Raw genomic sequence first — 15395 nt, forward strand, 5'->3', positions numbered from 1 at the left:
TGTATAGGAATATATGCGCCACGTACGGTTGAGTGTAAGTTGTACAGATTCTAAAAACATCTCAACAAATATCTAAGGCCTTGTTCGTTTACGTCGGATTGCAGCCGGAATCGTTCCAGCTAATCAAAGTTTATATAAATTAGAGAAGCAATCCGGGTAGGAATCGTTCCGACCCACCAATCCGGTAGAAACGAACAATGCCTAAATCTAGAGAATTTCTAATTTACTAGAGCAATAAATGTCAAGATTTATGGCTTATCACGATTGTCGTACGTAGAAGATTTTAGAACCTTGCGTTAGCCTTGTTTTTAGTAGAATATGGTCTAGAAGCATGTCGTGTTCCTTGCCATGATTATTATAGAATCATTAGGAACTTAACTCTATTTTTTTGCATATCAAATATTTGAGCGAGGTTCTTTTTACATATTTTAACATAGCACCATGCATGCATGCATGCATGCCCACCGGCCGGTGACCAGAGACCTCTTCCACACGCACGCATTCGGTTTAGCAAAAGGAGACTACAGCTAGTCAGGTATACCATGCATATTTTTGCCTCATTTTATGTAGTACACTTACCTGTGTCGCTACACTATAGTACATGCATGTGTAGCTTTTGCATCGTTTGTTTCTAACGGTTACAAGGTTGGCCGGTGAGGTCGTGACTCGTGAGTCGTGAGGCCGGCGGTCAGCCCCTCCCGACAAATTCTCTCCTCCTACCAAAAGCCACCGACCCTAGCTAGCCAGCCTATATGTCGATCTGCATCCCCGGATCTCCTCTTCAATTCGCCTGCAATCTTGGGGGTGATCGATTACACAGCATTATGGGTCGCGTGAAGCTACAGATCAAGAGGATAGAGAACAACACCAATCGGCAGGTGACCTTCTCCAAGCGTCGGAATGGCCTCATCAAGAAGGCCTATGAGCTCTCCGTTCTATGCGACATCGACATCGCGCTCATCATGTTCTCGCCCTCCAATCGCCTCAGCCACTTCTCCGGCAGGCGCAGGTCCGTGCAATTAATTCCTAGCTTCCCGGCCCTTTTATTTGCCTGCATGCTTCAATTCGGACGAATTCGATCGGACGAAATCAAATTTGCTAACCTTAATTTTATAATAATAATAATATAAGGATCGAGGACGTGATCACGAGGTACATCAATCTCCCGGAGCACGACAGAGGAGGGTACGTACGTTGGAAGGGATGACAGTTTCTTATTATTATTTTATTGCCAAAAAAACGAACTCGTTTCTCATTTATAAAGGAAAATACAAGTTTGATATGACTATTTTGTTTTCTGATTATTGTTGTGATGCAGAGTTGTTCGGAATAGAGAGGTGATGTAACAAATCTGGCTCCTTTTTTCATTTTTTCGTGAATGTGCCAGATTCATCATAAACATTGCTCGTTATGTACTAATTGATTTATTGTTATGATCTTATTAAACGTACGTACGTCTGGATGTAGTATCTGATGAAGATGCTTGCTAAACTCAAATGTGAGGGTAACATAGCCGAACAACTCACACCTAAGTACGTACATCGTTCTCTCTCGGTCTATCTTTGCAGTTTTGATTAATTTCCAAATAGAAATAGCTATGTTCTTGAGCATCTCTCTTTATATTTCTCTCGTTGATGATGCTGGTTGCTTCTCTCGATCTGACCCCATCTTATTGTTGGATGAATTCCTTGGAACAGTAAAGAGCCAATAAATTCCAACGTAGAGGTAATAACCAATATTAATTATTATGCGACTTACCATCTCTCCAGACAAAAGATAATACATAACCTGATTATTTATTTATTTATTTTTCTTTGTAACTTTACACGTACAGGAGCTTCAGCAGGAGATTAAGACGTACCAACACCAGATGGAAGTCTTAAAGGAGCAACTTAGGTTATACACAAACTCCCAACAATGCATGCATCGGCAGCTTTCCTCAAACAGAAATATACAATATCTTGCAATCCCTAATAAAGCATATGTGACTATATGAATAAGACATTTCAAATATTTTATCAATTCATTAGTTTCTTTTAAGCAGCTAACATGGTAACAACTAAGATGTGATGTATTGAAAAATATACCATCTATCATTACTCCTTACTCCTTAGTACATATATGTGTAGTATTTAAGAATAATTAAGCATATGTATCAAACATACCCATGCTGAAAAAGCAACAACGTTTTATTAACAAAAGTGAAAAAGAAAACTGTAATATACAAATACAATCTTATGAAAATACTTTCTCATCAATTAATAATGTAGGAAATTTAGTTTCAAAACAAGATAAACAAACTTGTATTTATTTATAATATATTCTTTTGGTACTTTATCTGATTTTAACTTGTAAGAAAAAATTAGAACCAAACACACAAAATTTAGACATTCGTAAAATATAAATAAAACACAATATTATTTAAATTGGAGGGTTAATGATTCAAATAGTATAAAATTACTTTAAACCTTAATGTTGATACTATAAAATTTGTGCTACAACTAGGATTTTGGAAAAAAAATTCTCTATTGGTCTTTATACTGTAATAATTATGGATCCTACATTTTGTAAAAGTTATCTAAAATTATTAGGTTATTTTAGACAGTGAATAGCCACTTACAAACTTAATTTAATAGTAGATAACATGATGTTTTTACTATCACTAATATTACAAAAAAATTGTATTCTTTATAATTCTTTATATTTCAACAATTATAAAGGAATTCATGAGTGTTTTAATCAATTAGATTATTTTAGGTATATAATGGTGTAACAACTTTTGTGAATTGGATTATCATGTACCACCTATTACTTTATCCATTTGAATTATTGTAAGACTACCTTAGCCTTACACCCAATCTAATGGTCTATTTCTTTGCTGGCAAAAAAAACTTTTTTAAAATAATAACTTTTATATAAGCATATAATACTATTATAAGGAGAGATATTCACATGAAAATAATGTGGATATTGAGTTCCTAAACAAGTAAAGTCGATCTTTAATCACTCAAATGCATTTTTTTCAACAATGGTTATATTTGTTGTAGTTTCCTGCATTTATTACTATTGCTGCTACATTAATTGTTAGGTGGGAAGGCTTAACAACTAATGTCGTTATATGTGGCATCCTATCATTCACTATACTCGGAGCATCTACTACATCCTTTCTAAATTTCAATCTCTAAATTATCATTTGGAGAGTCATTTGCATAAAAACTACTTTCTATATTTTTTCAATCTCCAACAACTTTTCTATATCTTATTTGCAGTCTAAAGAATCATTGAAATTTTCTATCTTTGACTAGTGAGAAATCTGGAAATAGAAGATGGCTATAATCTGTTGAGAGTATTTTTTTTACAAAATTATGTATTTATATCAAATATGAAGAATATAGAGAACCTCGTGGAGTTGCTCATCCTAGTTAGATTGGTGACAAGTGACAACTAGTCAAAATATCACATACAAAATACTCTTTCAATCCCAAAACTTGTTGTTTTAGGATTCAAATTGTATTCTGAAAAAAATAATGTTTCAGCATTATAACTAGGTTGTGTCCTTATAAACTAGAGATTGTAGTCTGCATGCATCTATAAATTTCTTTGATCAATTTATTCCTTAATTAGTATGGATCGCCTTTAATAAATAAGGTTGTGTGGGTGATTTTGATAGATCACCAATAAGTCTAAAAATCCTAAACATCAAGTTTTTTATTCTCTATTGGTCTTTATAATGTAATAATTATGGATCCTACATTTTGTAAAAGTTATCTAAAATTATTAGCTTATTTTAGACAATGAATAGCCACTAACAAACTTAATTTAATAGTAGATAACATGATGTTTTTACTATCACTAATATTACAAAAATGTATTCTTTATATTTCAACAATTATAAAGGAATTTATGAGTTTTTTAATCAATTAGACTATTTTAGGTATATAATGGTGTAACAACTTTTGTGAATTGGATTAACATGTACCACCTATTACTTTATCCATTTGAATTATTGTAAGACTACCTTACACCCAATCTAATGGTCTATTTTTTTGCTAGCAGAAAATCTTTCTTAAAATAATAACTTTTATATAACCATATAATAATACTATTATAAGGAGAGATATTCACATGAAAATAATGTGGATATTGAGTTCCTAAACAAGTCGATCCTTATTCACTCAAATGCATTTTTTTCAACAATGGTTATATGTGTTGTAGTTTACTGCATTTGTTACTATTACTGCTACATTAATTGTTAGGTGGGAAGGCTTAACGACTAATGTCGTTATATGTGGCTATCCTATCATTCACTGCTCGGAGCATCTACTACATCCTTTTCTAAATTTCAATCTCTAAATTATCATTTAGAGAGTTATTTGCATAAAAACACTTTCTTCATCTTTTCAATCTCCAACAACTTTTCTATATCTTATTTGCAGTCTAAAGAATCATTCAAGTTTTCTATCTTTGACTAGCGAGAAATCCGGAATAGAAGATGGCTATACTTGGATAGCCATTTAAATAATCTGTTGGGGTATTTTTTTACAAAATCCTGTATTTATATCAAATAGGAAGAATATAGAGAACCTCATGGAGTTGCTCATCCTAGTTAGATTGGTGATGAGTGACAACTAGTCAAAATATCACATACAAAATACTCTTTTAATCCCAAAACTTGTTGTTTTAGGATTTAAATTGTATTCTGAAAAATAATGTTGCTGCATTATAACTAGGTTGCGTCCTTATAAACTAGAGATTGTAGTCTGCATGCATCTATAAATTTCTTTGATCAATTTATTCCTTAATTAGTATGGATCGCCTTTAATAAATAAGGTTGTGTGGGTGATTTTGATAGATCACCAATAAGTCTAAAATCCTAAAACATCAAGTTTATTTAGAGGATAATTTTCTTACTATAAATAATTGATTATCTATTTTGTGCCATTATAAATATCTAGCGCTAGAACATAACCTTGGTTCTTAGGATGTTCGAACCAGATCTGACAACATTGATGTCGATGAACGATTTCGAGACGTGTGAGAAATTCCTCATGGACACCCTCACTTGCGTGGAGGAGCGAAAGGTTAGTTGTTTAGCTTTAGCCCCTCAACTTTAAAATTAGACATGTGTAATTAAAACCAAACAAGTTTGGACTTTAGATGTTTTTAAAGGTGGTTTTGGGTATATATGTACTTGTGTAAGAACAATGAAACAATAAGTTGCTAAAGTTCATAGATAATTGTTTTAAATTAGTATAAATGTTTTTTTCTAAAAATGTAATATATCTATTTAAAATAGAGTATTGATGAACTTTTTATAAATGTAGTTATTATTTTATTTAAAATGTAGTCTATCTTTTAAAGTTACCATATTTGGGAATTTATTTTTTAAAAAAAATGTTTGAATGAATATGAATGGAGAAATGACTAAAAACTAAAGTTTCTAGTTGACGATTGTTTCATTTAAATTATTTACTATCCTAAAGTTATGTTTACAGTTCTTATATTTTAAAAATCATTTTTTAAAAAAAAAAATTTGCTCGAACAAACTGGGATAAAAAATGGTCAAAATTGAGATCTATAACTTTGTAGATGTCTTTCTTTTCATTTGAAATAATTTATAGCCCTAAATATTTCTTAAAGTTCTCGTATTTTAGATTTTAGCTTTTTCCTAATTGTTCAAATAAAATTGGATGAAGAATTGACACAATAAATGTAGTTTTCGATGGGATATATTACATTTTCAAAAAAAATCGTTATACTAAATTTATATTTTTTGTGATGGAAAAATTATATTTATGATTTTAACAATTTACCTATTTTTTTTTTGCTACACACACGCACACAATAAAAACCACCTTTAAAACTACCATAATTTTGGATTATGGTAGGGTAAACGAGCACTACCTCACAAATGACCGACCGGGTTTCTAGCAGCCGTCATATATATATCAACCGTTGCTGATGATGCGTGCATTATTGACTGCAGAAATATTTGCTGTGCAACCACGTGGCCCCGTTCGATCCGTCGGCCTCCGACATGCAACAACACGTAGACGTAGGTGTATGGTGTCTTTAATAATTATGGTTGGAACACGTAATTACTTCCGTTGATTCGGTTCAGCGAGTACGTAACCGTAATTAGTAGAGTACGTAATTAACAATTCAACGTGGAGGATGATCATGGGTCCAGATGTTCGCCCTGCCGCCGGCGCCGCCTCACCAACAGGAGCAACAAGGGGACGACCTAGGAGGCGCCGCCAGCGCGTTCGGTGGCGATGTCTCGTGGTTCGCCGATGGGATGCCGACGTCGTCGATCTTTGCCGCGTCGGACCCAATCTTGTACTTTAGGTAGGCGAAATTCCATCGGATGGGCGACATACAGATATATATCACCTCTTTTTCGCTTTATTTTTGTCATTAAAAAATATGGGTTGAGCCTATCATTATTGCTGGCGGTTTGCCCTTGTTGTTCCATCAGGGATCAGGTGATGTTCGACTCGACGTCGACGATGCGGCGTGACTCGATGGTGGCAGGGGTGGACCCAGGAATGACCTCGGTGTGCCAGATGGAGCAGCAAGCCCCCAGCGTGGACTGGCAGCAGGCGTACACGTCGGCGGAGTTCTTCTCCACGCTGATCCCGTCCACGCCCTACCCCCTTGATGATCAGGTGATGTAGAACGAATGAGGGAGTCCCTACTACAGTTCGACCGTTACTGAGTTTGCTACGGTATCAATGTATGATCCGCCAGATGCAGAACGACATGGCTCAAGTGCTTACATCTCCGATGGTGCCACCGCACGAGCACGATAAGGTGGAGGTGCCGATGAGCTCGTCCAACGTGCCGACGGACGGGGATTGCGGCACCACCCTTGCCGCCGCTCAAGAGGACGGCCTGCCCGGGGTGGTCAACATTGGCTAGCTAGCTGCATCTGCATGCATGTCCGGCTCGGCTCTCTGCCTTCCTCACTTCTTTACCAACTGCAGCCATGATTTGATCTTGTTTCACATGGACAGATGATACTTGTTATTCGTTTATAGGTTTTATTGAGCACTATTTGTGGCACTGGTCTAGATGGTCCGACCTGCGGACGGTTCATTTATAGACGTAGACAGTTCACGATAGTATTAGATCAGACGAATTAACTTCCTTTCTCCATGCATGTTTATCTCTCTAAACTTGTGGAAGTTGTTGGAGAACGTCTAGAACGGGTCTAGACCCCCCTTATATATTTGAAGTGGAACGGCCGATTGAACTATCAACAAGCAAATCAAATCAATATATCTTCTATTACTTTACTTTATGCCATATGAGTAGACAGTAACGTAGTCTTCTTCACCTTGATATTAACCTCTCTTCGACTATATATCATCTAGAGGCGTCTTGGGTGGTCTACCGATCCTAAGACAAATCCTAGGATATCTACTCCTTGACGGGGTTCCTTCCAGAGGGTCAGATCCAGGTGTTGTTGGCAAACTCCGATGCCTCTGCGCACATGCGGACCGTCCGGCCCTAGGCCGCCCACTGTTCCCGCTGTCACAGAGAGCATTGCCGCTGGTACACCTCGTAGTGATTGGCACACGGATCAGCGCCAACACACTTTTTTGCGACTCCCTGGAGACAAGACATGAAAAACCATCAAATCGGTCCTCAATGGCTGGTTCAAAGGATCACTCCAATGTCTCTCTCAGCAACATCATCGAGCCGACTATGGAGACTATGTCAGCTGAAGTTCAGCAAGAATATGAGGAACGTGAGGAACACAAAGAGAAGTTGATCAAGGAGGTCCAGGCCAAAATCCTGGCCAACTTCAAGATGGACAGGAATCACAAGGTCGTCCGACAACGGACGACTGATCAACCTTCGCTCCGACCTACTGCAGCTACCCCCAAAGTAAGTGAAATAAACGAAATCTAAGCTTTTAGATCTTACATAGATGAATGACGAGAACATATGCAACAAATAATAGGAGGTATGCAAGATGATTAAAAGAGTCTAGCACATGCATTTGATAAATTCGTTGTTGCTAATTTTCCGTCGCACAAGGTTGAAACTAAGGAAAATACACGTGGTTCATCGGTTGCAAAATGGTACGACTAATCCCAGCCACTTTACGATATGCCGATGAATACATCTCCCTACCAACCACAACCTCCTACATAAATCGGGGTAAATCCACCGATCTGCGCGCGGTTAGACCGTTCGCGCATGAGGACGGACTGACCAGACAACGGTGACTGGCCTCGTTTTTCGAATCGAGCCACCAAAATCCGAGCCAGGGCTTCCATATTCTACGCAAACCCTAACAAACACATACGGACCGTCCGACTACAGAACTAAATACTCCGTGTACATAGTCGGACTGTCCGCGCGTTACGCCAAACAATCCGACGCATAGTATACAAAACGTGATGTTAATTTTCATCGGCCATCTACACACCTATCTCAGCCAAGCTTCCCCTTACTCCCTACAACTCCTCAACATCATAGCATCGCCGCATAGATGCATGGAGGCGAGCACTTTTTGCCCCCCCCCCCTCAAGGAGGCCAGAAAAGGACGACCAACCATATGAGCCGCCTAGGGCAAGCATTAATGCCCCACAAAATCCAAACCCCTAGGCAAGAAGGCAACATAATACCCAATCGCCCACACTATTGATAGACCAGAGGGTCGGTGGACTACCACCGGCCGCCATTGACATAGTATGACCTCTGGGGACAGTCATATCAGAAACCTTATGGCAGCCAATTTGATTATCAGTCGTACCCCCTGTGAACAAGGATACTCGAATTTGCAAAAAATTCGGGTGACCAAGGCAAAAGCACGCACGAGCACATAGGCCAGTTCCTAGCACAATTAAGAGAATTGAACGATACATAAGGCATTCAACGCTCATTTATTTTCATTGTCTCTAATCGGGACTGTATTCGCCTGGTACGCCATGCTACTTCCTAACTCTATTTGTTCATGGGGGATTTGAGAAAAAAAATTCATGATAATTTTTTCTCCGGCGATTATGAGCTAAACCTGGTAGACTTAGTATATTTGCAGCAGGGAAAGATGAATCGGTTAATGACTACATCCAGAGGTTCTAGGACACAAGAAACCGATGTTTTCAAATTCACCTTGCTAAAAAATAGCTAGCAGGATTAGCTTTTAGCGGAATGCGATACTATATAAAAGCAAGATTAGAAGACATTCAATTTTTTACGCTAGATCAATTACACCATAGGGCTTTGGCTTGCAAAAGCCGAAGCAAAGATACTGTTGGGACGAAGGCGAACACGCCACCCTTTGCTCCACGACTTCCACCTCGCATTGCACAGACGAAGACCACGTCCACAAGTCCCGCCGGATAGGCCAAGGGCGCGGACAAGACGGAGGCCCGCTCGACCTCCTTCTGAAAGAAAAATAGGGTCAAACCTTTTCCCCCAAAAACATGATTAACAATGTTTCCCAAGTGTAATATATGTACAGGAACCTTCGGACTCGGAATGAAGTTGTGCACAATATGAAAAGCATGGTCGGGACGAAGGTTGAACCAGCTCCGAAGCTACGCGCAAGGAAGCTTCGACTCAGTAGCAGAAAAAGGAACCGACTTAAAGAGGAAAAGGCTATCTAGTCCTTGATAGATTGACCTTAAGTCAATAGTAAACATGAAGGGTATGAATGTAATTTTACACAGGTTGCGCCCTGTGCCTATAAATAGATGAACGGTACCCCCGTACTGTTCACGCTGACTTGTATTCACTCGTGTGTCACGCTTGGACTTTTTGCCTTCTGTCAAGTCGAAGGTACAAATGTAATTCAATATTGTTTATGTTCATTCATGATGATATAGAAAAGATATATTAATAATGTCATATGATTATTCATGTCATTTCTCATGTTTCATATGCTTCTTCTTTCATTAATATATACTACGATGATGAAGGTACGTCCTTCATAACCTTCGTCTGAAGATCATTATATCCTAAGGGAAATAATGCTTCGAAGGACGAAGGGACTTTAACCATTAACATTTTGTGTTGCCTTGTTCTTAACTCATAGCATTTGAGAACAAGTCCCCAACATCAATATTATGGCAATCTACATGCTTTAAAATATTGTAAGTTCTATATGGCATGTTTTTACACTAATCATCCCATTATTGCCATGGTCTAGACATAGAGACATATTCCAAGTGCTTAAAAGAATAAGGTGTCATATAGGGAATTCAAATCCTTAGGACACTTATAAAGGGAATATCTCTTTATGACTAGGATCGTGAGACTAATGCTTTTTGACCTAAGTAGTCTCACATATAGAGAATAAGTTTCTCTATGGAAATGCTTAATCTAACATGAAAAGAAAAATCAATCCAATGATTTATGATGTATTTCCTCTTGCTTAAATTAGATATGATTCTTCTACATTCATCGCTCTCCATGTTATGAATTAGATTTGTTCCCATAATCTTAACAAATTGGCTATGCTTGTTTTATGAGTTAAAACTGAGCATAACATAATAATCTAGTTCATGATATGAAGTTACCATGCTTTAGTAATCTATTTTTCATTCCTTCTCAAAAAGATTATAAAAGGGGAAACTAGTGCTTGCGTTACTAATGACATATTTCTTGAGCATATTTATGAAAATCTACAAGAGAGTAAGCGCATACTCAATTTATTAAAAGTCATAAGCCTTGCTCTTCACCTAAAAGTATAAAGGTAAAAGCAAAGGTATGGGAACTCATCTTCTTAATCAACAATAGTTCCCATCAATTGGTATTTGTTCTAAATTATCATATTTCACCTATGAGAATAATAGATTCCTTATTGGTCTAAAATCAGCTAGAAGTGCATACAATCCTGTTTTCATAAGTGCACTAGTCTATTAGAATCTAATTCATGCCTTTGCTACATATGTTCTCATATTGATATGCTTCTAAGTTATGTTAATAAATTCAATATGAAGAAGTAAATTTCCTATGATTGATTAGAAATGTTAAAAGGTGCATATTCCTCCTTTCTAATGATGTGCACTCATATTAAGGATTTTACTTCGTGTCTGTGTGACTTGTGGATGATGAATTGTTTGTATCTCTTATCTAAAGAAATCATCATTCATCATATACTCCTCTGTGTTGCTAATATCTTTCTTGAGTATTTTTCAATAAGTTTGAAAAGAAAAAGAGACAACTACAAAGGGAGGACACTCAAATGAAAAGGAAGACATCAAGAACAACACCTACTTCGACAGTAAGATCTTCAAATAATCAATGGTGTGGTTGTAAGTATTCTAAACCTTTTTCATTTTGAGAATATCAGGCAAAATTGTTTATTGAAAATTCTATAAGCCTTGATCAAGATGTATAATGCTTCTCCCTATTTGTCTTTAAAAGTGAGTGCATCTATCCAATTCATTCAAATACTTGATGCATATCTTTAGGGGGAGCCTATTTCTATATCTTGATTATGTTGAAACTAACACTTAATCTTAGTGATATCATATAGTCTCAAGTATGAGAATAAGTTTCTCATGAAGTATGCTACTCCAAATCAATCCAACTTGGTAAAATAATGTCACTTTTATCAAGGATTGTAGCTTTCATTGTTAAAGTAGCATATCTACTGGATTCTCCTATTTTAAGCTTATTTGATAATCTAATACATATGTTGTTCTTTTGATTGCATCTATTATTCGTTTGATCATTGAATAACTTCAATTGACTCTTATGTTGCTTAGTGACTCATATACTATCAATCAATATCTCTCTTGAAATGCACTAAGTTAAAAGGAGAATTCAGGGTAATTTTTTGCAATTTGTGATCTACTTGATATATGATAACTATGACTTAGAAAAGGATCACTAGTTGTAGAACTCTCTCTTGTGCAAAGTATTTCCATACATTGTCTTGAATATAGGTCTTAAATAACCAAGACTAAGAACAAAGCACAATGAAGAGAGCATCTCTATGTGAAGGTACATAAGGGTAAACTACTTCCTCTTATTTACACATGTATCTAAACCTTCCTATACATTCTTTGCATATCTTGTATAAAAGCAAGAGAAAGCATGACTATGCATTATCCCTGCTTCATACCTAGTTTAACCTCTCAAAAATTTCATTCCTGCATTAATGCATTTTTGTTAAAACTGGGTGAAGTGATTTTATTGTCAAAGAACTTAAAGCTTAACCTTGTAACGAGGATAAGCTACTTTTGTTCCAAAGGTGGAGGTTCCTTAAGCCTCTTTGAAATCCTTAAGGGTAAATGCTTAAAATGTTTATAACATGCTTTCATAAGTGCATAGTCTATCATGAGCATCACACTTATATTATGACACATTGCACTTCACATTGTCTTTGATATAGATATGTTCTCATTAACCTCATTATGTGCATTTGGCATTTAAGGCTAAAATATGTATTCCTATCAAGGCACATATGTAGAGGGAGCAATCTATATTATATAGAACTATGATAAAGCCAAATTGACATATCTTGTAATCATATCTCTTTCATTTGGTATATTTGCATATTTCTTATTTTTCTTGTGCCACGGCTAAGACTAATATGTTTCCATGAGTATCTCGTGTATTAAGTCTTAGATTGAAAGAGAAATGGAGTATTCGGCAAAGACATCGCTTCCACTCTACTCCATCGGTATTATTTACCCTTTGCCGGTATTCCACCATCTCTCCAATTGGTATAATCAGGGCTCACAAAGTCTCCGTTTTGGCGATTAATGCCAAAGAGGGGGAAATATTAAGCCCAAAACAAAAGAACCGCACCACCACCTTTCGAAATTTTTAAATCGATATATTTCAAATTGGTATGTTTATTTTCAATTGGTTAGTATTTACAAAACTAGCATATAAATATATTTCCAATTGATATATATTAAAACCATCTTGAAAACTAAGAGGAGAATTTCATTTAGGGGGAGTTTTGTTTAGTCAAAGGAAAAGCATTTGAAACAGGGGGAGAAAATTTCAAATCTTGAAAATGCCTCTTACAATCTTATTCATATACCTTTGACTACTTGAAAAAGAATTTCCAAAAAGAATTTGCAAAAACAAAACAAGTGGTGCAAGCGTGGTCCAAAATGTCAAATAAAAGAAAGCAAACCATGCATATCTAGTGAAACTACAAATTGGTTTAATTCCAAGCAACCTATGCACTTACCTTATGCAAACTAGTTCATTTTTGCACTTATATATTTGCTTTAGTTTGTGTTGGCATCAATCACCAAAAAGGGGGAGATTGAAAGGGAAATAGGGTTTAACCTTTTCCTATAAATAATTTTGGTGCTTGAATGCCCAACATAAATAATTGGACTAACTAGTTTGCTCTAGATTATATATTCTACAGGTGCTAAAGGTTCAACACAAACCAATAAAAAGACTAAGTTAGGGTTCAAAAAGAAAGGAGCAAAAGAAATCGAAGGGTGCCCTGGTCTGGCGCATCGGACAGTGTCCGGTGCACCAGGACCGTACAACTCCGAACTCTTCACCTTTGGGTTTCTCCAGGCGCACTCCGCTAAAAATCACCGGAATGTCCGGTGTGCCACCGGACTGTCCGGTGTGCCAGCGGAGCAACGGCTACTTCGCGCAATGGTTGACTGCAAAAGCACCTGACGCAAGTAACAGTGTGCGGCAGAGTCAGAGGAGCACCGGACAGGGAATAGTGTCTGTCCGGTGCGGCACCGGACTGTCCGATGCCATATGAGGACAAAACCTCCAACGGTCGACCAGCTCCTAACCCTAACGGTTGGGTGACGTGGCGGCGCACCGGACTGTCCAGTGCGCCCATCGCAGCAGCCTTCCCCAATGGCTACAAGATGGTTGGTGGCTATAAATACCACCCCAACCGGCCACTTCAAGGAGAGGGAGCCCAGGCAACATTCCAAGTCATATAATTGACATATTCAAGCCCTCCCAACCACCTCCATTCATTGATCTATCTTATACACAAGATTTAGGCAACCACAAGCAATACAAGTGCCACAAAGAGAGATCAAGCAAAAGAGAGCTACTCGTGTGAGTTTAGCAATAGTGCCTTGTGAGATTCATTGAGAGAAAGTGTGTGCTACATCTTGTGATCATTTGAGCGTGGAGTTTTGACTCCCATTCATTGTAAAGCTAGCAAGAGCCCCTTATCTTTGTGGTTGCGGAGACTTCGGTCTCTTGTTGACAAAGAAGAAGAAGCACTCGCCGGTCATGGTGATCGGTGGAGAGAGGTAAAGGGTTGAAAAAGACTCGTTCTTAGTGGACTCCTCAACGGGGATTAGGTTCTCGAGAACCGAACCTCGGTAAAACAAATCGCCCGTGTCTCTTGTGTTTATTGCTTGTGATTCATTTGTTTTCTCTCTCTAAGTTCTGAAAGGGAATTAGGCTTACACCTATTTCCTAATTAATTTTGGTGGTTGAATTGCCCAACACAAATAATTGGACTAACTAGTTTGCTCTAGTCTATAAGTTATACAGGTGCCAAAGGTTCACACTTAGCCAATAAAAAGACCAAGAAATGGGTTCAACCAAAAGAGCAAGGGATAACCGAAGGCTACCCTGGTCTGGCGCACCAAACAGTGTCCGGTGCACCACCGGACAGTGTCCGGTGCACCAGGGAACTCGACGCCCAACTTCGCACCTTCGGGAATTTTCAGAGGCGCTTTGCTATAATTCACCGGACATGTCCGGTGCACACCAGACAGTGTCCGCTGCTCTAGAGGAGAGCAGCTCTGAACTCGCCAGCTTCGGATTTCCACTCCGGTGAGCCGGCGGAGCAATGGCTACTTCGCGCCAACGGTCGACTGCAACGCATTAAATGCGCGCCAGTGCACGCAGAGGAGCAGAGCACGCGCGGGTGGCACACCAGACAGTCTACCGGACTTGTCCGGTGCACCACCGGACAGCCAGGCGGGCCCACACGTCCGCGCTCCAATGGTCGGAACGCAACGGCCAGGTGACGTGGCTGGCGCACCGGACTGTCCGGTGCGCCATGCGACAGCAGCCTTCACCAAACGGCTAGTTTGGTGGTTGGGGTTATAAATACCCCCAACCACCCTACATTCAAATCATCCAAGTTTTCCAACTTCCAACCACTTACAAGAGCTAGGCATTCAATACAAGACACACCCAAGTGATCAAATTCTCTCCCAATTCCACAAAAGCTTTAGTGCTAAGTGAGAGTGATTTGTTGTGTTCTTTTGAGCTCTTGTGCTTGGATTGCTTTCTTTCTCATTCTTTCTTGAGATCAAACTCACTTGTAATTAAGGCAAGAGACACCAATCGTGTGGTGATCCTTGTAGGAACTTTGTGTTCCAAGTGATTGAGAAGAAAAGCTCACTCGGTCTGAGGGACCGTTTGAGAGAGGGAAAGGGTTGAAAGAGACTCGGTCTTTGTGACCA

General features: G+C 38.2%; 1 protein-coding gene across 2 annotated transcripts; it reads left to right on the top strand.

Annotated features, from left to right (window-relative positions):
* The first annotated feature begins 627 nt into the window (after nucleotides 1-627).
* On the top strand, nucleotides 628-7178 carry LOC100282219 (uncharacterized). 2 transcript variants are annotated; one of them, XM_035959598.1, is made up of 11 exons: nucleotides 628-1009; nucleotides 1132-1185; nucleotides 1319-1337; nucleotides 1468-1532; nucleotides 1698-1725; nucleotides 1835-1896; nucleotides 4982-5081; nucleotides 5987-6055; nucleotides 6191-6348; nucleotides 6479-6668; nucleotides 6757-7178. In XM_035959598.1, the coding sequence occupies exons 1-11, from the start codon at nucleotides 753-755 to the stop codon at nucleotides 6919-6921; spliced, it is 1167 nt and encodes a 388-aa protein (XP_035815491.1). In that variant the 5' UTR covers nucleotides 628-752; the 3' UTR covers nucleotides 6922-7178. The 2 variants fall into 2 exon arrangements, with proteins under 2 accessions (XP_035815491.1, NP_001358772.1); NM_001371843.1 differs by having other exon boundaries at nucleotides 806-1009; nucleotides 6751-7178.
* Nucleotides 7179-15395: the final 8217 nt, after the last annotated feature.

Source organism: Zea mays, chromosome 6 (assembly GCF_902167145.1).
Source record: "Zea mays cultivar B73 chromosome 6, Zm-B73-REFERENCE-NAM-5.0, whole genome shotgun sequence".
In the NCBI taxonomy this organism is placed as follows: Eukaryota; Viridiplantae; Streptophyta; class Magnoliopsida; order Poales; family Poaceae; genus Zea; species Zea mays.

Coding starts and splice junctions, on each gene's coding strand:
- LOC100282219 (XM_035959598.1), top strand. CDS start 753: ATGTCGATCTGCATCCCCGGATCTCCTCTTCAATTCGCCTGCAATCTT. Junction 1,010..1,131: donor CACTTCTCCGGCAGGCGCAG/GTCCGTGCAATT, acceptor TAATAATATAAG/GATCGAGGACGTGATCACGA. Junction 6,056..6,190: donor ACATGCAACAACACGTAGAC/GTAGGTGTATGG, acceptor TCATGGGTCCAG/ATGTTCGCCCTGCCGCCGGC.